Raw genomic sequence first — 24098 nt, 5'->3', positions numbered from 1 at the left:
CACGCAATCACTTTACATAATCCTGATTTCCACACATTGTGTTGCGCAACCTTTTTCTTCATTATCAACACCAGTAGCATCATGACATCGGCACTGAATATAACTTGGAATATAAGAGGAATCCGCTCCCTTGCAAAAAGGCCAAAGTACTGAACCATCTACACAAAATCAGACATCTGTCTATTACAAGAAACCCATCTTACAGAGGCAGAGTTTTGGAAACTCAAGGCCAGATGGATTGGCCAGACCTACGACTCAATTCATGATTAGCACTTTCTGATTAGCAAAAACACACCATATTGCCATAAATCAACTGTAACTGATCTGGAAGGACGTTTCATTATCATCACCAGCAACACTGAGAAACACAGTATAACAATAGCTAGTATCTACAGCCCCAACGCTGACACGCCCACTTTCTCTCAGTCCCTCTTTCAGAATTAGGCAACTTTCCCAATTCCCATATTATTCTAGGAGGTGATTTTAACTCTGTCTTGAACAAATGAAAGAAGAAAGTCCGCACACTGTAGCTCCCTTTTCCCTTAGATGGAGTTTAGTGGGACATCCACAAGTGACGTTTCAAGCTACATGCTCTTCCTTTCTTTTGCACATTGTTTCTTTGGTCCAGCACCTGTTTAAACTCTTTTTTGGATGTGCGTGTCTACCACACTTTTTGAATTCTGTATTGAACCCAGATCTTGATCGCTCCTGTATTTCAACCTCCCATAAGCCCTTCCACTACTCATCAACAATGAAATAATATATGTCAGAATGTGGACTGATGGATATCTGAAGACTACACAACCCAGACAATAGAGAATATTCCTACTATTCCTCATACCACAAAATACACTCTCGCATTGACTATTTTCTGATCAACAACTCACTCATGCATAGAGCAAAAGAATCCAACATCCACATTATCATTATTTCAGACCATGCTCCTATCACCCTCAAATTACTAAGAGGAATTCACCCATATTCCCCACATAGATAGTGCTTCAATACCTCACTCCTGAAAGACTGAGATTTTATTAAATACTTTCAACCAGAATGGGCATCCTTTCTAGAAACCAACAGTACCCCTGATATATCGCAAGCACTCTGGGAAACAGCAAAAGCAGTTCTAAGAGGTAGAATAACAACATATTGTATGAACAATTTGGTAATAAAACTGGCAAACTATTGGCTAACCGACTGAAACAACAAACTGAAAAATCTAACATCAAATCAATAGAAGATATCTCCGGAAGCACTACACACCCGCATCAGACTGGTTTCATCAAAGGAGGACATTCCTCAGAAAACATGAAGATCATTCAACATAAATCATCTATATAAAACCAAAACTGATACAGAGATTAAACATCCTGCTATTACTCTAGATGCTAAAAAGGTTTTTGACAGGGGAGGCTGACCTTTTTTCTTCAATCCCTTCAAGCGTTTTTGGCTTTGGCTCCTACTTCATCAATTGGATTAAGAGTCAATATAACACACCTTCAGCATTTGTAATCTCTAATGGACAAATATCTTGATAGTCAACCTACACAGAGGTACCAGACAAGGATGCCAATTATCAAAAGATGTGTCCTGCAGCTTTCCATCATATAATTTTCAGCAGCAGATGAAGTTTGCCCAGTTTTTTAAGACTTTCCATCCATGTTGGCTTTAAGGAATAGTTTGACATTTTGGGAAATGCGTTAATTTGCTTTCTTGCCCAGAGTTAATTGAGAAGATTGACACATGTAAGGCTACATCCAGCAGCTTGTTAGCTTAGCTTAGCATAAAGACTGCAAACAGGGGCAAACAGCTGGCCTGACTCTGTCCATATGTAACAAAATCAGCCTACCAGCTACCTACTTACTCAACCTCACCAATTAGCATGTTATATCTCATTTGATTAATCTCTACAAAAAAACAAGCTGTTAAAACAACAAGTTTTAGTTTAATGTTAGGTAACATGTGGTACTATTTCTTGGCTGGGAGCAGTGACTTTCTGGAGTATCCACTGGTCACATTTGAGGAAGTTAGTGCTCTCAGCCAAGAAATAATCCAGCATACTACCCCCCACACATAAAACCACAATGTGTTGTTTTTACAGTATGTTTTTGTACTGCTTACCTTATTTTTGGACAGAGCCAGGCTAGCTGTTTCCAGTTTTCTTTGCTAAGCTAAACTAATCTAAGCTGAGCAAAGCAGCTTTTTCAAAATGTCAAACTATTTCTTACAATCTACATTTGAAAATCCAGTCTTAACCTTTGAAATGACAGAAAGTTCCACAACAGCTACTAAATGGACCTTGTAGTGAAACTGTCAAGAATGATCTTCAACAGTACATTCCTTCTTCATATTTGACATACTGCTGGTATGTGACTCCAGGCATTGTAATCTTAATAAATTACATAAATATAACAAAGATTCATTTTTTTATTCATGAATATATTTTAATTCTGTATAATGCTGGTAGATTATAGTGTACATTGAAATGGTCACAATGGTATGTGAACATATCTGGGCTTCATTCAAGAGAGCACTGTTACACTGCAGTGAAGTAGTAACGCCTGTAACATGTCTTGAATAAGCTGGGGTAAAGATTTCATATAAATACAATTAGATTGTTTTATGTCTAAAATCTGATAATCAATCTTCAGTTTACATCCAAGGCGGTGCTAGTGCCAAATCCTCACTGCTATTTGAGCAATCACTTTTTTTTTTTTTTTTAACTTAAAGATATAGTGTAGCTGATTGTCCTGCTGTTGTTAAAGGCCTGTTGATACAGTCTGTACATCAGTTTGTATTAAATCCTACTCTTGTCTTCATCCATAAAAAAAATAATTATAAAACTATAAATTATAACTAGACAGATATACAAAACACTGATTATGATACCAAAACTACTGAAACAGAAATTAAAGTAAACAAAAGGACAACAAATGCTGACATAAGTTGACTGAGTGAACATATGTTTGTAGGGATGTTTGCAGTGTAATAACAGGAGAGATGTAGTAACCTTAAGGAATGCTATTATTGCTTTGGTGTGCAGGGCCAGCAGCCCGTGCTAGTTCCACAAAGAGGGAAGCATTGTCCATGTGAAGAGTGCAACAACAAGGTGAAGAGGCCAAACTTGATCTCACAGTTCTACACTGATTCCCTTATGGACTTACTGTAGCCTCATCTAAACACACAGTGATGCCTTGTTAATTCATAAGAAGACGTAAAGACACCCCTCCTCCCCTTAATTGTTGTCTCTCTCTGATATGTGGTGGTGGTCAGAAGCTGAAGATATCATCTCCAAACGGGCTGAGGCTGTTGGGAGTGTTTCCATTGGTGCTGTCCCAGTCGGGTTCAGTGAGCCAGTCTTGGGGCGTCACCCCAATGTCCAGGACCTGGGGGTTAGTACGCGACACTGCCAGTCTGAGGAGACAAATAAATAATTCTAAACTTTAAAAGAATAAGGCTGATTTTATTCCATTTTTTGCTGTCAAATAATCCCACAAAAAACATATTTGGTGACCCAGCATTAGTTCCTACTTAAAATCTATAAAAATAGCTCATAAATATATGATGTTTGTTTTGTTTTGTTTTTTTTTAAACAAATTCAGTGCACTAGTTACTATCTGCACTCAAAATAAACTACAGTGCCCATGTTCACCGAGGTAATCAATTCATTGTTGATATTGGTCTATTTATGTGATTTTTTTGCAAAAAGATAAAGAACATCACCTGCTCTATCCTTAAAGAACAGAAGAATAATGTTATAATGACTATAGGACTGAGAGGAGGCCCAAATAATGAACATGTTTTACTGCAATATCAAAAACCTTTCTAGGGAAAGTGTTATTAAAATGTTTTACAAAAAGGAACCAAAGATTTGTTATGACAAATTCAGCTTTTTGGCTACATGAGAATTCATAATGCACATGTCTGGGAGTCTAATCATGATGTTTATTATACAGATACTTCCAGAGGGACAGTTGTATGACTATACAGATCAATATCTGTTCCAATTCTCAAAACTGGCATATCTGTCCGATTGACTGTACTTGTTTGTTTTGAGGAGAAAAATAAAGCTCTGATACATTTTTAACAATACATCTTACAAAGGAAGAATGAAATAAAATAAAAACCTAAGATGAGAAAAAGTTTTAAGTCCTACCCTAAAAAAGACAAACTACCGGGGGATCGAATGAATAAATGAGTAAATTAAAAAAAAAAAAAAAAATGGAACAAGAAATTCATTTTCTTAGAAGTCCAGCAAGCTGATTAACTAGTTTATCTAGATAATAGCATACAGGCCTGATTAACTACATTTTTTAGATAGTAACAGGAAAGCTTGATGTCTTTCTGTACCTACAGTACTTCCCCAACCTCTACTTCTTTCCTGGACATCAGGTTTATCTGTTGCTCCTTAGCTCCTCCCATTGATGTTTAGGTCAGCTACTGATTGTAATATTGCCTCTACAGCAGCTCAGCCTCCCAGACATGTTTATATAACCAAAACCTTGATTTGTTCCCATTTATGTCCCTTGCTTTGGCTTCAAACAGGCTTTCTCTTGGGGATAATAATGTATACAAATCTGGGTGAAGGTCATCAGGATTACTTCAGCTTACTCGAGTCGCATGGGATAAATGGTGTGATCTGTGACCCACTGCTCCACAAACACAAAAATTGCACAACAAAGCCCTCTCTGTGAAGTGGAGTCACGTTATTCCCACTGCTTCAGACCATTCAGACAAACACAGACTACTGTATATCTCACAGAAATGGTTATCAGAAAAAAAGAAATTTATGGTGAGGATGAGATGGGTAGAGATGACGACATTTTTCACTTTAACTGAAATTCAATACTTCTTTTCTGAACCCAGTCAACAATTATTCAATCTGGGAGGGAATAAAAGACACAGGAAGCTATTTCACACTATTGATACCAGCCAAGACTTACATGACTGAACTGTGAAACTGTTGTTGGGTTGATTATATGATGGTATGGATTAAGGTTAGGTTAGTAATTATGACTACTACACTAAGTAAGGCTTGGAACAGTTGATAGTAGCACTCAACTTTACCTGGAAATGAACCATAGCTATCCAGAGCACAGCTGGAGACACAAACAAATAAATTGAGGACAGTTTAAAGCTCTGCTGTCAAACCAAATGATTTCTCATTGATCATACTGACAATCTTTACCGCCCCCCCCCCCCCCAAATATTTCCTCATTTTCTATATAATCAGGAACTGGAGGATTTGCAGTGTGCAGTACACACAAATCATCAGTGAGTGGCACTGTAGAGCTAAGCAGCATAAGAATAAACTACCATATACTGTGGAATTTCAAAAGGCAGATTTTGGTGATGAGGGATTTTATGTCAAACAAGTAGCAAGGAGAATCAATGAGGATTAATTTCATATAATAGAAGAAATATTTGTAAAAAATATCTCACTTGGAGAAGGCTTCATCCAAACCATCTTCTATTTCCTGCAAGAAAAAAAAGAATCTTGGCTTAATACACCCTCGGGAAATAGAGAATGTTGTAACAATGTCAAGTCGTTCTTATATACAGTATAAGACTCATTGTGGTTGCCTGTAAGCAGAGGCTGGCTAATCACTGAAAACAGTGCTTAAAGAAACAACCAACATTTTTAAGACCTCTAAAACTGACTGTGAATTCCAATTTTATATTTAGCAACATAGAGCAAGAGGTGAAGATCTTACCCAGGCAGGGTTGTTGTTGGTCTCAGAAGGCCTGTGGTTGTCCAGCTGATCCTCCTCTACATTCCCGTTGGTCTCCACTACCACGTTCACACTGTCCTCAAAGTCCAGCAGGTTGTCTGTGGCAACATCTTGTGAGGAAGAGGGACAATCCATTAGTGTTTTAGTTTACACAGATGATCTGTGTATACTAAAAGTAAAAGAAGCTGTGTGCGAGATTAAAAGTCTGTAGCTATGCTAGAGGCTGTAATGCTCATCACATGCAAGAAAACATACTTCTTTTTTTTTTTTTTTTTTTTTTTTCTTACCATTACTGGTGTAAAAATGTTAAGGGGACATATTGTAGGAAGGGAGATTTCCATTTCTTTTTGATTATAAAGCAGGTCTAGGTGCTCTATAAATACTGTTAAAGTATCAAAATGCTCAGTCCACGGAGAAGTGCACAGTCAATATTCAGAAACTGTGCCTTTAAACCAGCCGTTTGGACTTCTGTAAGGTTGTGATGTCACAACTATATGCTCAGCGTTTCTCCTACTGGGACCCCCTGCCCCTCCTGAAAAAAAACAATATGTTTATTTATGTTATTTACCTAATTTATGTGCACTTGTTTAATTTCAGCATGAGAGTTTCCGCTACTTTTTGCTGTAATTTATGGTCATGCTAGTTTCTCTCCTCTCCTCTTCTCTCTGTGTGCTACAATCCATTACCTGTGGTTGGCCTGGGTGTGTGTGACTCAGAAAAAAGTCAGCAAATCAGAAGAGAGGGGCACTGAGCAGACACAAAACAGCCTGTTTCAGGCAGATTGAGAGAGAGGGATTGCATCTATGGCTTGTACAGCTGTAACTAGGTGCTTTTGTTGCCCTGGCACCCAGACTTTGGAACAATCTCCCCACTTCCATCAGATCAGCTGAATCTGTTGACTGTTTCAAAAAAAAAAAAAAAAAAAAAAAAAACGCCTAAAAACCTACTTTTTTTTAGAATGGCTTTCTCATAACATTTCATAAATTCAAGTGTGTGCTCTGGGTGATGACTGCTATGCTTGCTGTGTTCGTATGTGTGAGATGTCTGTATGTGTTCTTGAATGTGTCTTTCACGGTTTTTGTGTCCTATTTTCTTTGTGTCCCAATGTCAGTGTTATATAAATAAAGTTTTACTTACCTACTTACTTACTTTTTGACCACAAAAGCAAGCAAATGTTTATGAATAGACCATGAAAATGAAAATATTAAACTGGGAAAGGGGCATAATATGATCTCTGTAAATTTGGCCACAGGGCTCTTCCAGAAGAAAGGTGCTAAATCAAAAAGGTTTCATCCCAACCCTTAAGTTTTTTTTTCATGCATGTATGAAATACTAGAGAAATATATTCACAACTGCATTGTTTATTTTTATTGATCTATTTAATTATTCTTGGTTTCTTTTCTGCAGCCATGGTGTTAGAGGTATGAGGGTAGGTGGGTACTGGCACTGGGTCTGTGTTTTTGTTGATAATTTGCTGCACTTTAAGGTTTTTGATGTCCATAATGTAAATGTCTAAGACAAGAAATGTTAGCAGATTTTGTCTCCATATTTGTAAGGATTGTGTGTAAGTGTTCAATTATGGATTGGACATTGTCTGTATGAGTGCTTTTAAATCTTTTTAACGTTTTGTCCCTGTGTCCCCACCCCATAGATGGGCATTAAATTAAGGAAGGTCACAGAACAAAAAATACCCGCTTTGTCAGGTTTAAATTGTAAGAGTTAACTCAGCTTTCCTGGCTAAGCTGTACATAGATTCAGCTTTACTTTGAACTGAATGCTAACATTAACATGGTAATGTAGCAAGTTAACACAGCTGTCATAATACAAAACATGTCCTTATAAGAGAAGTTATAACTGTTAACAAATACTGTACATGAACAAACACTTAAAAATGTCCTTACATCTGCTTACAATTATATTATAGTTGGTAATGAACCTTTATTAAATGTTTATATATGGCTTATAAATGCAAAATTGGGGGACTTAAAGTACAATGTTAACAAATAATTCAATGACAAAGGAAAAGAAAAAAAAAGTCAATGTGGCTCAAACTTTTTTGTTTGTCTAGGTTCTTACCTGTCCCTTTCAGGCTCCCCAAGCTGTTGGATCTCTCTGAATGGGAACTACTGCTGGCCTCTCCAGCTGAACCTGACTTGACTCTCTTCCCTTTCTCTAGAATAGAGAAGAGATGTACAAAGACATAACACAAGCAGGTCAAGACCCGTTCACAGCCGATATCTATGTCCTTGATACATCAAGGCTGATTCAGTACAAACAGCAGTGTCAGACACCGATAAAAACAACTCCTCCATAGATTGTACTCGTGTGTGTGTGTGTGTGTGTTTGGGTGGGTGGGGGTGTTAGAGATAGTGTGTGTGTCATTTCCAGGACTGGAAGAGTGAAGAGTGTGATTCCTACCTTCTTTGGCCACTTGCCAGAGTTCAAAAGCTACTGTGAAGGCCTGGGCCACTGTCAAAGCTACAGCCTGAGCCTGGAGAACAGGAGAAAAATACACTTTGTAACAGATCACAGCAGACAGGAATTTCATTACATCACCTGCTTACAGTTTTTCTCCAATAATTTCAAGCACTTCTGTCATATGTGTGCAAAGTCTACAAATGAAGTGATCACATCTTCAAATCCATTCACTAACTCTTAGTGGTTTCTGGTGCTTTTCACATAATGAAAACATGGTTTGCAAAAACACGAGCAGACATTGAGTGCACTTGTTGTGCTGACGGTATTGCCAGTTTTTGGTTCATTTACTGTGTGAAAGTATGCAAAAGTCCAAAACATTTGGCTCTACAATAAATCTTACATATAAAAAGGACACAACAGGATGTTTGCTAAAAAGAATGGATGAAAAGAGAGTAGGAAAAGCATGTATTTCAAAACAAAAAAAAGAAGTGTTTTTGGTTGCTTTTGTTGGGGTTTTTTTTCGTTGGAAAATGTACATTTTACAAATGTATAAATGTATATATTTTCAGCAGTAAATGTACTGCCTGAAATTTTTTGTTTATTTTATTTTCAGTCTTGTATCCCCACTGAATGACTGCATGTGTGAACTTATGATTTGATGGATGGTAGTAAAAATGATGATAAACGATAGTGAGGAGTATTTTTTTTTAATCACCATATTGCAATTTTGATGATTATATGAAGAGTTTCGAGAACACAATCATCTTTTGGAGCACACATTTGCTCTTTTGCAAATGGAAACACAATTTTGGTGTTTGTTTCAAATATTCTCAAAGCTGCACTTTTGTTTCTTTTTTACGATCAGCAATTTGTTAGTTAGTTGAGCACTGACAGAGTATACAAAATATTGATCTTCCATTTTATATACACAATTTTAGCATATATGAGTGCCCATACTGTAATAATGGCAGACCAGTTGATGGAATATTATCAATCAAAAGCAAATATAAACCATCAAAGAATCAAAGATAAATTAAAAAAAAACAAAAAACAAAAAAAACCAACAGCAACCACAGCAACAACAGAAAAAAAAAGTTGAGCAGTTGTATAAACTATAAATAATAATTGCAGGTAAAAATAATGAATACAAGCACAAAATTATGTTTGCCAGCGGAAATCAACGCCCGGACTTTAAGAACCATTTATATGATCAAGGAACTTTTGCCATGTCTTTACATACGTGTTTACTTAATGTGCCTGTAGGAGAGTCTCTCATAAGGGACATTTTCTCCAAATGTATGCAATAGAAAAAAAATAATTTGAATGTATCTTCAGAGTTTTATTATTATATAAATCTATAAATCACCCACCGTTGTAATACCACAATATAACCAAAGCCTCCATATAAAATGAGGAATTACTAATACAGAGTTTATGGTTTGACCACAAACTTGGGGAGGTATTAAATATGGACTGAAGTTATAATCTGCCTTGATACTCTGTCCCACACCCACTTCAGACATGTGATAATTGGATGTAATTTATATTCACTGGATCAGGCAGTTGAGAGGTAGCTGACTGGAGGAAGAGGATTACATGTATGGCTCTCTATGTTATACCATGGTGGCGCTCATTCAAGGGGAAGCGTCCACTGGGCCAGATGTCTCAGGCAAAAAGCATAACAATACAGTAAAAGATTTGGTAGTCCAAGCCCTCCTTGGTCAATAGGCTTTTGTAATTTACTCATACTAAGATGAGGTAGTTTGCCAGTGCACAGGAACTTGCAAAGTTTCTCAAATTTTCGAAAATAGTGTAATGGGACTGAGATCGGGAGATCTTGAAGAATATAACTGAACTTTGGAAGGGTATTCATTTTATTGACATTAGCTTTCCCCATAATGATAAAGTGGTGACCACCTTTCAATATCTGTGCTAAAACTCTAGATGAGGTTCTGTATTAACTTTAATCAAATCTGATAATTTAGGTGGAAACAAGACTCCCTTCTGTGATTCCCTTCTGTGGCCACTGAAAGCCTACAAGAAAAAGTCTTTGGACAGTATGATATCAAAGGTAGGGCTTCACTCTTGGACCAATTTACCTTGTACCCTGATAATTTGTAGAAAGAATCAATAGTTTCTAGGAGAGATTTTATTGACACTTGAAGGTCCAATATAAAGACCAGTACGTCATCGGCATATAGCATTCATTTATAAATAGTTGAGCCAATAGTAATTTCTGACATGTTTGAATTCTGACTAATAGCAATTGCTAAAGGTTCCAATGCCATGGCAAAAAGAAGTGGGGGGAGAGGGCACCCCTGTCATGTTCTTCATACCAGGTTGAAGTATGATTAAATGTCACCATTTGTAAAAACAGTTGCTTTGGGAAGATAGTAAAAAGGTATTGCCAAATCCAAAAGGCTTTTAAAGTCAAGAACAGGTACTGCCACTCCACTCTGTTAAATGCCTTTTCAGCATCTAGAGAGAGGGCAGCCATAGGATTCTGTTTCTCTCACACATGTCACATAATATTAATAAATCTTCTAATATTGTCAGCCTAATTATGCATACGAATAAACCCAACCTGGTCTGGCTGAACCAAGGATGCAACAACCTGTTCCAACCTTTTAGCCAAAATTTTGGCCAATATATTTGCATCACAATTTATCAGGGATATTATTCTATAACTCTGACAGACTGTTGGATCCTTATTTTTTTAAGTGTCAAAGTTATGAGTGCCTGATTCATTGTAGGTAGCAGAGTCCCTCCGAAACATGTCAACATAGACATCAGCTAGACATGCCATTAACTGTGCCGTAATTGAATGTATAAAGCCATTACACAAGGTAATCTAAACATTTAAGTAACGGTGATCTACCATTTATCAGTTTCATGGAGATTGATAGTAAAGGGCCAATTAGAGAAGTGGACAATGCAAGTTATTTTCAACATTCATATCAAAGTTGCCAGTGCTGGGACTGGAGGGCTGCTATAGTAGAGGACAGCAAGAGGTCATCAGCATGATCTCAGGAGCCAGGATGAGAGAGAAGCAAGTATTAAGGAAGGAGGGGTGTTATCATGTTATCCTGGGAGAAAAAGGGATAAGCATGGAAGCAGGTAAGATGAGAGGAAAAGTGCCCTTCTGTTTTTCAACACACAGGAAGACACAGGAAGATGACAGATGGCTTGAGGAGCTTGGCTTCTAGGGTTTCCTCTTCAGGATGGGGGGTGAGGTGCAGGGAAAGCTATGGTGTCAGAAATGCACTAAGAGGAGCACAGTTACAGGATAAATGATGACATGCTTACATCCCCTTAAATGACAGAGAAAAGGGCTGTAAATTCAGCAAGTTAGAAATGCATAGAGAGCTAATCATGACTGAATTAAAATCACTTCACTGTATCCCTATTAATCTTCATCTTTAATATAACATAAAAACACTGATCCTGTAGTCACACTACTTACCACTTTCCTCTTGGAGCAGAGGTAGGCGTGGCACTCCAGGGTCCCATTGAGGGTGTTTTGAGCGATATAAGCAAACACTTTATCATGCAGTTTGTCCACTGTGCAGTAGGATATTCTGCAGGCCAGAGGTGACAGGTTAGACACATAACATACAAAGGTGTCAAGCACAGTGTTCACAAGGTAAGTGGGTCACGTGCCACGCCAACTACACTGAAATGCACACATTGACTTGCAGGTAGCAGCTTCATGAGTGCAACACCACAGGAAAATGGTATTATGTGCTGCTTTGCACACACCTGTATATGGAGACATTTTCCAGGAGTTTATTGGTCAAGCTGTCGTACAGGACTATTCCCTGAGGAGAAACCTTGAGAGCAACCTTCTGAGGCTTCTTCCCACCGGCTTTAGCCTGTTACACGGAAACAAATGTAAAGAGAAGAAAATGGGTGAATAGCATGTTAGTATGTTGAACTAAGGGAAACTGGTACAATTCATAGAGTAAGTAATAAAAGTAATAAAAGTAAAATTTAAGACATTTATCATATATATCATGACATTATGACATTATGAAATCCACAGGGGGGACAAATATACCTTATTCATTAATAACTTGGGCTTAACTGTCATAATGGCTAAAACAGCAAAACAGTAAAACAACAGCAGAAACATTTGTAAAACATTTTTGCTGTTGCAACAGAGTTCAAGGAAAGCTATTACTTTTAACTAAAAGATGATATGGCTCTATATGAGTTAGGATATTCTGCAAGCATGATGCTTATTAAACATATGTAAAACCATCAAATGAGTTTCCAGATGTGATTTTCAGGATAAATACAAGCTGTCCTGAAAAAGTATTGATTTTCCAAGAGGTGAGTTGATGCAACAATGGCAACAAGTTTTGTGCAAAAAAAAAAAAAAAAAATCAAAGCAGGTATAGTGCTTTTTAGGACAACTGTATAAAATTGTATGTAAAAAGTAATTAAAGCATCAGTAACAAATGAATATTATGGTGTTGACTGAAAGACATCGACATCCTGAGGGACACTGTCAGCACTCACTGTGGCGACAATTCTCTTTACTGCTGCTGCTGATAGCTCCTCTCCCTTGGGCTGGTCCACGAGGGTCATGCCGAGGTGACGAAGGTTAAAAGTCATGCCCTCTAAGATGGTCTCTCTTGTGTCGGTCCAGTTTTCTGGAAGCTCTGCAGACAAAAAAAAACAGCAACATTTCTTTCATAGGTCTTTTTATCAGGGATGGGCATGAGTACCAAGTACTCAATGTGGACGTCAGTGTTTGTTCAATGTATAGAGTAATTGCATTTTTTTTTGCTTTGTTTCAATAAATAAATAAATAAAAATACACATACATACACACACACTAAAAGGAAAATATAGTAATAGTAACAGAAAAAATAGGTCCAGAAATAACAAAAAATAAAAGAAAGAAAGAAACAAAAAAGGGTAGCTACTCAGAGATTACTGTAGTGGGTTTCTCAAAATATGTCATCAAGAAGGGGCGCCACACTTTGTAAAATGTACTCTCTGTTCCCTGGGTAGTATAACAGATTTTCTCTAGATACATGCAGGACATAATGTCTCTAATCCAGTGTGAGTGGGAAGGAGGGGCAGAATCCTTCCACTTAAGTAAGATAGCTCATTGTGCCAGTAAATAAGTAAAAGCCAACATTTTCAGTTTTACTTTAGTCAAATCCAAGTCTGGAGCAATGCCAAAAATAGCACTCAGAGAATTTGGCTCAATTTGGTGGCAACGGGTTTCTGAGACAGAATGAAAGTCTGTTGTTAAAAATTTACCTAAAAAGGGACATGTCCAGTACATGTGAAGGAGTGAGGCAGGTGCACTTTCACACGAATCACATGTAGGGTCAACATCAGGGTACATTCGAGCTAATTTGCTTTTAGATATGTGGATGCGATGGACTACTTTAAAGTGCAAAACTGCATGTTGTGCGCACATGGAAGAGGAGTTTATCTGATTAAGGATTGAGTCCCATGTGTCTTCTGTAAAATGTAGAATCTATGCCCTGTTCCCAAGCAGTTCTTATAGCCACCATTGAGGGGCAGTATAGTTTTGAAATAAGGTTGTAAAGGTTAAACATAAACATAATACCTTTTTAATGTGGGATTGACAGAGAGAAATAAGTCACCTGGACTGACTGGGGCTTTACGAGGAAACTGGGATATTAAACACGTTATGTAATGCCTAACTTGTAAAAAGCTAAAACAGTGTGTGTTGGCGATACCAAAGTTTTCTGTCAATTGAGAAAAACAAGCAAAATGATTATAAATAAATAGAACACCAAAGTATTTCAAGCCTTTTTTGTGCAAAATCTGAAATACGCCATCAGCCTTTGAGGGAGCAAATAGATGATTTTCCATGACATTTAAGTCTACTGTACAATCTGAAGTATATAAATTTGAGTAAAAGGCTCTAAACTTCCCAGTGCTGACTTTTTGATCCGATGTTATATACTCATTATCTGTCCGTGCTCCAGAAATAAGTTGCTCTCAACACATGCAGTTGATTAGCCAGGAGTTTGCCTGCCTTTTCATTCTTCATGTTCATAAAAATTACTTCTGCTCTGAATTAATTGACTTTCAACTTGGTGAGAGGAAAGAAGGTTTAAATTCTGTCTGGAGTTTCAAACGTTCCTTGTAAAGTTCAGAGGAGGGGGAATTTGCATATTGTTCATCAATGTTTAAAATCTGACAATTTCAGTTTGTTTCTGCTTTGAACAGTTCTTTTTATATGCTGCGGATGATATATTTTCACTTATTAAATGTGCTTTCATGGCCTCGCAAACTGTTTTATTGGACACATCCAGTGTTTTATTGATGCTTAAAAAGGTTTTAGAGATGTGTGTAAGAAAACTCAGCTGTGAACAGCAATAGACTAGTCTCCAATGCTTTCTTGCATACTTAGCATCTGGAGAGGCCAGTAGAAGAACAATGGGTGAGAAATCTGAAACAATAACACTTCTGTAACTGCATCATTTAAGGTTCGAAGTTAATGAATTATCTACAAAAAAATAATCTATTCAAGTACAGGTGTGGTGGACGTGGGACAAGAAAGAGTATTCTCTTCCTGTAGGGTATAAAAACCGCCATGGATCACAAAGGCTAAAATTGTCAAGAAATGATTTGCTGGAGGAGTGGTCTAACACTGCATCCAAGTAACAACTGAAATCCCCTCTCTATTGTTAAGTTTGTCTGAAACAATAATAAAACGTCCATTTTTATCTGATATAATGTTAGAGGGCTCAAAAGGAATGTTTGTTTGTTTGTTGTTTTTTTTTAAATCTCCGCATATCTGATACAAACAACAATTTGTCAGCTGTCCCCCAATTAATCCAAAACCCCAATGGCACATATTGCTCTAAACAGCAAATTCAGAAAGACCCCTCTGGTCTTCTAACAAACATTCCAAGAATTTACTTCCTATCTGTAAGATTTTCCACAGTTCACCCTATAAAAACAGGATGACATAAGCTGAACAACTAAATACACCCAATGACCAATAACACTGAATTGCAGGTTAACTTGAATTCTCCCTAAAAACATTGCACCTTTAACTTCAATGATTTCCCTGAGTTAGGAGGCTCACCAAAAAACAAACAAACAAAAAAAAAAAACAACATTAATTTTTGCTTTAACTTGAAATAATCAAAATAAGACATGGAGAGAAAAACACGACAGCAAGCCCAGCAGGCCAATTTGAGATAATCAGGACGTTTGTTCACAGTTATTTACTCACAGATATCAGATTGTCCATCTTGGCACGGCTAGAATGTCACTAATCGTGTGCCATTGCTTAGTATTTATGATGGAATGGACGGGCTCTCCCCTGAGTTCTGGATGAAGTTGGTAACTTCAGAAACAGATAGTAACCACCTCTTCCTACCACTCTGGAGAGTGACGTGCAGCTTGGCCCGGAAACGGAGAGAAGGTCAGAGTCCTCTTTCACAGATTTCAGCCATGACATTCCTGTATTCATCCTGCTTCTTCAAAACATCTGCACCGTAGTCCTCATGAAATTGGAGCTTGTGGCCACAGTACAAGTCCTTTATCTGATATCGATGGAAGCAGATGATAATGGGACACGGCCTGTCCTGAGGGCCAGGTTTGGGTGCAAGACTGGGGTGGGCTCTGTCCAGCTCCATTGGGGGGGGGGGAGGGAGTACTTGACTGCCGAAGACATCGACAGGAAGCTGAGAGAAGAAGGCAGTGGGCGTGCACCCTCAACTAACTCTGGTAAGCCCATAATACGAATGTTCTTCGCCCCTCCACATCGGAGAGTTTATCACAGCATGTAGCCTCAAGTTAGAGTCGAGATCAGTTATACGCTGTCCCTGGCCTGAGACTACAGCTTGGATCTTGTCCAGCTTGGTGTCCAGATTTGCAAACAACGTCTTAAAGTCAGTGGCTGGCGCTGCTCTGTGCTGTTCAAGCAGATCCGATGCCTTTTCTGAGCTAGACAACTACATGCCTACTCCATTCTCTGCAACCCGGAGGTTCCCAAAAAACATTTCTGAGAAAAGTGGGTCAATTAATTGATCAACAGGAAACGTTCTCGTTGTACCCATTCCTCTAGTTGAAAACAGCAAATATTTGAGATGAGATGCGAAGATTTGCCTGCATTTCCCGCCTATTTTATGTTCCAAAATAAATAACATTAGTCGTGAGAACATTTAAAGAGCTTGAGAAAAACACAAATCAGAGGAAATGTAAACAGCCTACGTTGTACTTAAAGTTGAGCCATTTCATCTGCTCCCTGAAGTGGAGAGGGAAAACAGGGTATCTAGGTCAGAGGTACTGTCGATGTAAAGTAAATATTTCAACTCCAAAAACAACTTATAGGGCTCAACAATAAACTTTAGGAGCAAGTATACATGGACTCTGACATACTGTGATAAGAGGAAAAGTGGTTTTCCTTTTTAGAAAGCAACACAACAGATCTCTCCAAAATAAGGCCGCAGATGTTTCTCCAAAAGTGCATTCCTGTCTCAACTTTTGTGTTCACTTTCACAGAAATAAAACAATAGCACACTGAAAAAGAATGAGGAGTATAAAAACTGTAACTGCTGAAGGAACAGCTGCTACCTCCATGTGGTTTCTTATCAGTTTTGTCTGGTGCCGGCTGGCCCTGACCCTCTAACTGTGTTTACAGAGATTTCCTCAGAGAATGAAAAGGAGGGGAGAGGGGTTAGGAAAGGCAAGAGCAGAAAAACATCACCATTACCTAGAAATTCATCCTCCTAGCATTCGCCTCCGCTGGGATGCAGTGCATACCACATACTCATGCAGACACATGTTCACAGACACACACGTGCAGACACACTGCAAATGAAGGAGGTTTTTAAAAGGCTGATGGGGGATTGGAGCTGCTGAAATGAAATCATTATTTTGAGGGCCATAATCAATTATATTAAAGTATTGACATTTTTATGCCAAAACATTTTCAACAAAATGAAACAGCCTTTACACATCTGAATGAAAACCCCCCGTTGCAGAAATGGAACTAAATTTAAAACCTGCGTTATAATTTTAGGATGCCACATGCTTAACAAATTCCAGCTTAACACATACAAGATGTCCTTCTGCACTTTTCTGTGAAAGCCCTGAGGGACAGCTACATCACAACAAGACTTAAAAAGTCTACAGCCACACTAACAACTCTGTGAGGCTTTACTTAGGAACAGCAGTGCTTTTAGCTAAATGTCAGCATGCAAATATGCTGACGTTTAGCAGGTATACGCATCATTGTGTTCACCACCATAGTTTAGTGTGTTACCATGCCAACACTTGGTAATAAGCACAAAACACAAAATGGAAATGCTGTTAGTTTCACGGGTATTTGGTCACAAAAAAGTATCAGACAAATATGAATTTTGACCTGATGTAGGCACTAGATGAAAAGGTAGGGGATCACCAAAATTGTTACAATTCATCCTGAGGGGGACATGAATATCTGTACCAAGTTTTGTGACAATCCACCTAACAGTTGTTGAGACATTTGGCTCAAAGCCATAAATGTCAACCTCATGGAGGCACTGCAGAAAAAGTGAGGTGATGACCAAAGTGAAAGGGATACATCCTCTGAGAACCATGAATGTCTGTACAAGATTTTGTGCCCACACATCTGGTAGATGTTAAGATATTTCATTGGATATATGAAAACTTTGACCTGTTGGTGGCACTGGAAAAAACGTCAGGGGTTCACCAAAGTCATGAGGATTCAACCTCTAGAGACCATGAATATCAGTAAAAAGTTTCATGGCAATCCATCCAATAGTTGTTGAGATATTTCAGTCGGGACCAAAGGGGTGAACTTTGGTCCAGATTACTTTGAAAGATGCAAAGCTCCAAGTATATAGGATGAGGTGGGTGAAACCTGGAATTGTTTAAATATATGACATTGTTGTTAGCATTGATATGAATGTTTGTCTACTAGACTTAATTGTTACTTTAAGTGATGTAACACTTGTTACAGTTAAACAGAATCACTGAACCACATCACTGAGTTAGGCACTGCCAGCAAACACATAACACCAGCACACACTGATGCAACTGAAATCTATCAATTTCATTAGTAAAATTCTAAAAATTACCAATATTCTATGTTGTTGCCTCTTCACCGACATTGCACTTAACAACATGTGGATCAATAAAACGTTCTGCTTGAACCCAAAAGAGTCTCATTCTTTTAACAGCTCTTTAAGACTAACTGAAGCGGGTTTCATGGCAACTTTTACAGACTGTTCAGTAAAATCCATCCACACTGCACTAAATAGTCAGAAGGAAACCTTCATTGAAGCCAATATCTTATTTTTGGATCAGTTTTGATGAAGACTGTTTTGAAAAAACATCAACAGGCAGTCACCACGTACCAGGCACCACTCAACCACAGAATGCAGAGGGCTTTAGGATCAAAGGTCAACAGCAACACGCGAAAGGAAACAGCTGTGTGCATGTGTGACAACTCAGACCAACTAAAACTAGGCGTACCTACTGTAAATACAAGTCATCCTCACCATCAGTGAGCAGGAAGAGAAAAATAATTACTGGGTGTGAAAAAAAAATAGATTTTTCTGATGGCAGTGTCTTACAGAAGAGAGAGAGAGAGACACGGAGAGAAGTAACAAAAGAGAATAACCTAGCCCTCAGCTTCTTAGTCATCCATCAAACCCAGCAGTGAAGTGTAAGTGTCCATTTCATGCATCAAAGTGTAAAAAAAAAAAAGCTTTTGGTTGGACACTGTGACAAGAAACGTGCTGATCCAAAAGGGCCCAACTGACAGGCAATTCACATCGGGGCTGATTTGTGTGTCTACACCAAACACTGAATCACTGTGGAAACCGCCAACTGTGGCCCTACAACTCAGGATCACTCTACAACTGGGTGCCAAATAACCTTTTTTTTTTAAAACCCAATTTTTGCCACCATTTAACTTTTCTTTCAGCTCCACTGAATTACATCCACACAGCTCCAAAACCAGGTTTCAAGGAATCCAAATTCATTTGAGTGTGGATGTCGGGCTTTCTAGCGATGCAGAAAAATATAAACAAATAAGTGATAACGTGTGTTAGTGCGGAAGTCCCTCCAGACGTAAAGTTAAACAAACATTTCAGAGGCATTTAGCCCCGAGTTCACCCATCAGCCTGTAGCGTGAGGCACATAAACAGAACAAAATTCAACTTCCATAACTGTTGCAATACAAATCAGACACATCTGACTAAGTCACTTGACACAGGAGTGACTGGACCACAATCTCTAAGTTTGTCTATCCCCTTCATAATAATGCAGATACATCCTACAAAGACCTGTGCTTTCACTGTACACAGCCAAACACAACAACCAGTGGTTACGTATTATTATTATTATTATATAAACCCAGCTCTACAATCAGTGTGTGCCTCTATTTCCTCTCATTGATGTTCCTGAGAGAACATGTTTTTTTCTTCCTTTTGATATGGTTAATAAGAAATTTGGAAACCTTTGCTTTTGGACTGAGTGGGTGATAGAGGAATGTCTGACTACAACTAACTGGGAGTTACATGCACACGGTTGGTTCTCACAAGGCAGAGAGGAGGAAAGGAAGACATAACCAGAGCCGAAGCTCAAATAGAGTGCCATATTTTGGTGAAATAACTGCTTCATCATGGGGTAGAAATACTCCCATCCTGGCAGTGATTTGCCTAACTGTGCACAGTGCATGCACCTTCATTTGAGGAGGTCCCTGGAAAAAGTCTCTTTGCTGCAGACAAGCACCCTCTGGCTGGTCCTTGACACTGGCAGTGTGCCGGTGTGGGTCGTCTAGGGCGACCAACACATGGCAGGAAGAGCAGAGAAGCGGGTAAGGAGCTGAGAGGCCCTTGCCATTTCAAATGGGGCAGTGCCCATAGGGTTGAATAGCTTTGTTGTTAAGGTGAACATTAAATGCAAATTCACAGTGTGCAGATATGCAAAGAGGAGTAGTTAAGCCTATTGAGCTCTATTAAAAGGCAATATCAACGTAAAATAGTGCAAGGCTCTACTGGTCAAGGTTTGCTGCGTTCACCTGACGTCCTTGGTCTAAAATCAGTCCCCGAATAGATGGAAATGTAGGCTGATCTCGACTCGGTCCCGTAGGCCAGAGTCAGACCTGGAAGTCTGGCATGGGTGATATGGGTCAGTGCTGGTGAGGAATGTGTGCCCTGCAGCCCAGAGGAGACCCTGTAATCTATACTACAATACACTACTTTTATAACAAGTGGGTCAGTAACTGCATTTACCAAGAGCTTTTAATTCCTCTAACTATCAGAGTAAGAGCCTAATTCAAGTCAAAACGCCTCACTCAAACATCTCAGTCACAACAAACAAGCTGATTCTAAAAAGAGGTTTCATTACATTGGCAACAGGGCTGGTTTATGACTTTTACAAGACATAAATTTGGTGATAATCTCTCTAAAAATCAGCAAGTAATATGATACAAGTGTTGCTTCAATATAAAAGCAATGGTGCCGCATGCTCTACGCAGGTAATGTGTATGTCGCTCACAACTATACTTTGATTATTTACTGTTGAGCATTTAAATAGGACACCAAATCAAATTTTATCCATCTTATTAAGAGATCACTTATAGGAATTGTCAGTTGGATTAATTACATTTAGATAGAAAATAGTTGGCCCATGTAACCGCAGCCACTGATAGCTGTGCAGAAGTATCAACATCAACATCTGCCCCTTATTCACTGACACAGAAATGTCCTGGAAGGAAACATGTGTGCGTGTAAAAGCGTATCTCAAATTCCTAATGCATTGCTATTTTTCCAGGTAAGCTACTAAGGTTACATGCAGTAATAGGGGATGTTTACGTAATCCACTCGGTTTTATCTAATGACCCTATGTTTTATAATGGCTTTTCTGGTGGAATTGAAAATAGAGCAGCTTGAACTCGAGCCCACGGGGGCCATGCACCGACTGACCTGCAGCATTCCTGCCTTGCCCTCTTGGTTACGAGCAGGGAGCTTTCAGGCTCTCTAAGCTCGCCGGTCATTCCGCCAGAACTTTACAGCCAAGATCAAGTGAGATTTAGCTTACAAAGTGGCCCTTGAGTCCCACAATGGGCACCAGAGTGGCCTTAAAAGAGTTTCATGTTAATGTTGCTGTGTGGGCAAGCTTCTGCACTGGTGAAGGGCCCTTGAGCAAGGCACTAAAAATCACTGTAAATTCTAGTCCTGACCCTGACCTCTGCTTTCCTTTAGAGAGAGAGTGGATGGGATGAAGAGGCATTGTGGAGAACTGGGATTATCTACAAAAATAACAAAAATAACAAAGTAAATTATTGCACTGGCCACATCAGGAAAACCGTGCATTAACCTATTTAGGGGTCAATGCAGTAAGAATTTTTTTTTCTTAAAAACACATGAAGCAAATATTCCACTGAGGGTGAGTGGAAAAAACCCATGTCGACTGTTTTCTTGTTTCTTTTTGACGGTGATGTGGTTTACGTTAGTCTGCCTAGCTCCAAAATAACATTTATTTCCGGGAAATTCCTGAAATAGGATAAACCTCATGACAAACAGTTATCCTATCTTCACAGGAAAAACATTAACATATTTACCGCAAAACAGTCAGTTAAGAAAACAAAATGGCTTGTTAAGGTAGCATTTTATGTGCATTGTCCCTTTGTCAAACTAACTGTGACGTACCTACGCAAGTTACAGTAAAAAAGATGTCAAACTTCATCTTTGTAACTTTGTTGCGACAGTCGGCAACATTTGTCAACATTTCGATATGTTTGGTTTTTGAGACAAAACTCTAAACTTAGGTAAAGTTAGTTAACAGATATAATATTTACCGACCGTTGGTAATTTTCCTAATTAAGGTAAAATTGGCACAGCGGCAAAAAGTCAACTTCGGCACGATGAAAGTGGGAAATGTAGCAACCAGTTTTAAAACACTCTTCTTCCTACATTTTCCTCGCAAGCTAACACATTTTTTCTTACTTCTGTGTCTGCCGGCAGTCCAGGACTGTTTCGCCATACTTGGGCTCCGGATAATAGCTCTCCCAGCCGACTTGAGGGCATCCATATCGGTGTTTAAAAGTGCAGAGAGTCGGTGAAGTTTGCTGGTGAGTCTTCCAGGGAAAATGTTGTTGACCAGACTGCTGATGGGGAGGATGGACTTGTGGTGCCTTCCAGTGCTGTCAGAAATCCCGCTATTTAAGAGGTCAGCTCACGTGAATGAGCCCAACAGACAAATAATGCTGCATTCGGGTCACATGGGACATGTGATTTCCTTAGCTTTCAGGTGGTTGTAATAAAAAAAATACCGTTCACACAAGTCACTAAGTTATTCAGTTACGTTCTATTATTGTGGATGTTTTTAAGCAAATGTCATCACAGTTTGTGGTCATATCAGAGCTGGATTTTTTTTTTCTTGTGTCAAACATTTTGTATCAATGAGTCAAAGTGACCCTTTGTTATTAAAAAAACTCACACTGCTTTGGAAGGATTCAATTAGTCTATAAACTTAAGTTATACTGGCTTGGCAGCTTCATATTAGAACACATTCAAGTTTTTTCAACCCAAATTGTTGACAGTTGTTTTAGAATGACATTGTTTCCGTACACATGAATGCAGCATGTGGCGACCCGAATGTTGAGATTAACATTTAGGTATCTACTGTATGACATCAACTAGCCACAAATTAAAACACAAAAAAGCAGTTTCTAATCTTAATTTGTATTAATGTATGTTTATCTTTTCTTTCTTTAACTTTCAGATGTGACTGACGTGACTTTTGTGAATAATGACAACTTATGACTCGTCTTCCCAAAACTCAAAAACAAACAAGTGGAAATAGTCACCTTTAGTTCACATCAATCTATTGTGATAGACTAAAAGCTTGTGTGGCAGCTCTGTGGCTTGAGGATTTCTAAAAATGGCTTACTTTTTTCATTTTGTCTTCTAAACAGCAACCGAATGCAACCTGTCACTGTATTTTTAACTAAGAAATATGTATTCACGAGGAGCACTTGAATGCAGCATCAGGCCAGACTTGAACTACATTCTGCCTCTGATTTCTATGAAGGTTTTAAATAGAGGATGTCAACAAAATGCATGTAGCTGGCTTGCAGATCTGGGAGGTGCCAACTAGATAAACTAATGGCTTAAAATTTGTGTGAACTGTTAGCTTAACTGTAATATATGCAAATTCTGATTTGAGAATATCTAGCAATTAAAAGGGAAAGGTTTGTTTGCACATATGTGGCCTACATACTATACTGTCTGAATTGTTGATTTATCAGTTTGGGACAAATCACAGTATGACCACCTGCACTTATTTTAGTAAAATAAAACATGTCAGTAACAACGCTCATAAGGTTCTTCTACTTTATCCACTGACATGTATTTCTTTCTTTTTTTTTTTTTTTAAATATTCTAAATGCTATGGACCACACCATCATCAGAGCGTTGTATGATTTGGGGTAAAATCTTGGCCTCTTACTAGTGCCAGAAACAGGAGAACCAGACACACAGATCATGACACGTACACAGACTGAACAGCTTGCATTGCCACCAGCAAGACTTTCTTTAATAGTGATGGTCAAAGTGAAAAGTGTGACACAGCCACCATCACTTTGAGTAAAGAAATTAAACATGGTGGAACAATGAAAAGATAAAACAAAGCACTTTTTTTTTTTAAACCTTCTCTTCCTTCTACACAAACTTGTAAAAGCAACTTGAGAACTGAATTCACAACGCCAGAGCGATCCACAAAAATACTTTTCCAGGTAGGCAACATGACATCACAACATGGTCAAATGGTTCAGGGGTAACCGTTTCCAACACAACACATTCACAGAATCCTTCCTGGTAGAAAATATAGGAAATCAACTGAATATGATGGGAAATATCAAGGAGGCGCCACTCAATCAAAGTCTGTAACAAATAAATAAATGTGTGAATAACACAATCAGTCCAA

General features: G+C 38.5%; 1 protein-coding gene across 1 annotated transcript; it reads right to left on the bottom strand.

Moving 5' to 3' along the window:
- Positions 1–2409: 2409 nt before the first annotated feature.
- Positions 2410–22327, bottom strand: ldlrap1a (low density lipoprotein receptor adaptor protein 1a). Its single transcript, XM_042435802.1, has 9 exons — positions 22118–22327; positions 12672–12814; positions 11910–12022; positions 11614–11728; positions 8151–8223; positions 7809–7904; positions 5715–5842; positions 5443–5477; positions 2410–3414 (listed from the first exon to the last, which is right to left on the bottom strand). The coding sequence occupies exons 1-9, from the start codon at positions 22200–22202 to the stop codon at positions 3270–3272; spliced, it is 933 nt and encodes a 310-aa protein (XP_042291736.1). The 5' UTR covers positions 22203–22327; the 3' UTR covers positions 2410–3269.
- Positions 22328–24098: the final 1771 nt, after the last annotated feature.

This window comes from Thunnus maccoyii, chromosome 15 (genome assembly GCF_910596095.1).
Source record: "Thunnus maccoyii chromosome 15, fThuMac1.1, whole genome shotgun sequence".
In the NCBI taxonomy this organism is placed as follows: domain Eukaryota; kingdom Metazoa; phylum Chordata; class Actinopteri; order Scombriformes; family Scombridae; genus Thunnus; species Thunnus maccoyii.
The sequence above is the reverse complement of the archived record's forward strand: the minus strand, read 5'-3'. Positions and strand labels throughout refer to the sequence as shown.

What these genes read in the sequence shown, in the direction of transcription:
- ldlrap1a (XM_042435802.1), bottom strand. Translation starts at nt 22,202, where the DNA reads ATGGATGCCCTCAAGTCGGCTGGGAGAGCTATTATCCGGAGCCCAAGT. An exon ending in CCAACAACAACCCTGCCTGG is followed by an intron (nt 5,478 to 5,714) that starts GTAAGATCTTCA and finishes TTTTTCTTGCAG; the next exon opens with GAAATAGAAGATGGTTTGGA. An exon ending in TTGGATGAAGCCTTCTCCAA is followed by an intron (nt 3,415 to 5,442) that starts GTGAGATATTTT and finishes TTGTCTCCTCAG; the next exon opens with ACTGGCAGTGTCGCGTACTA.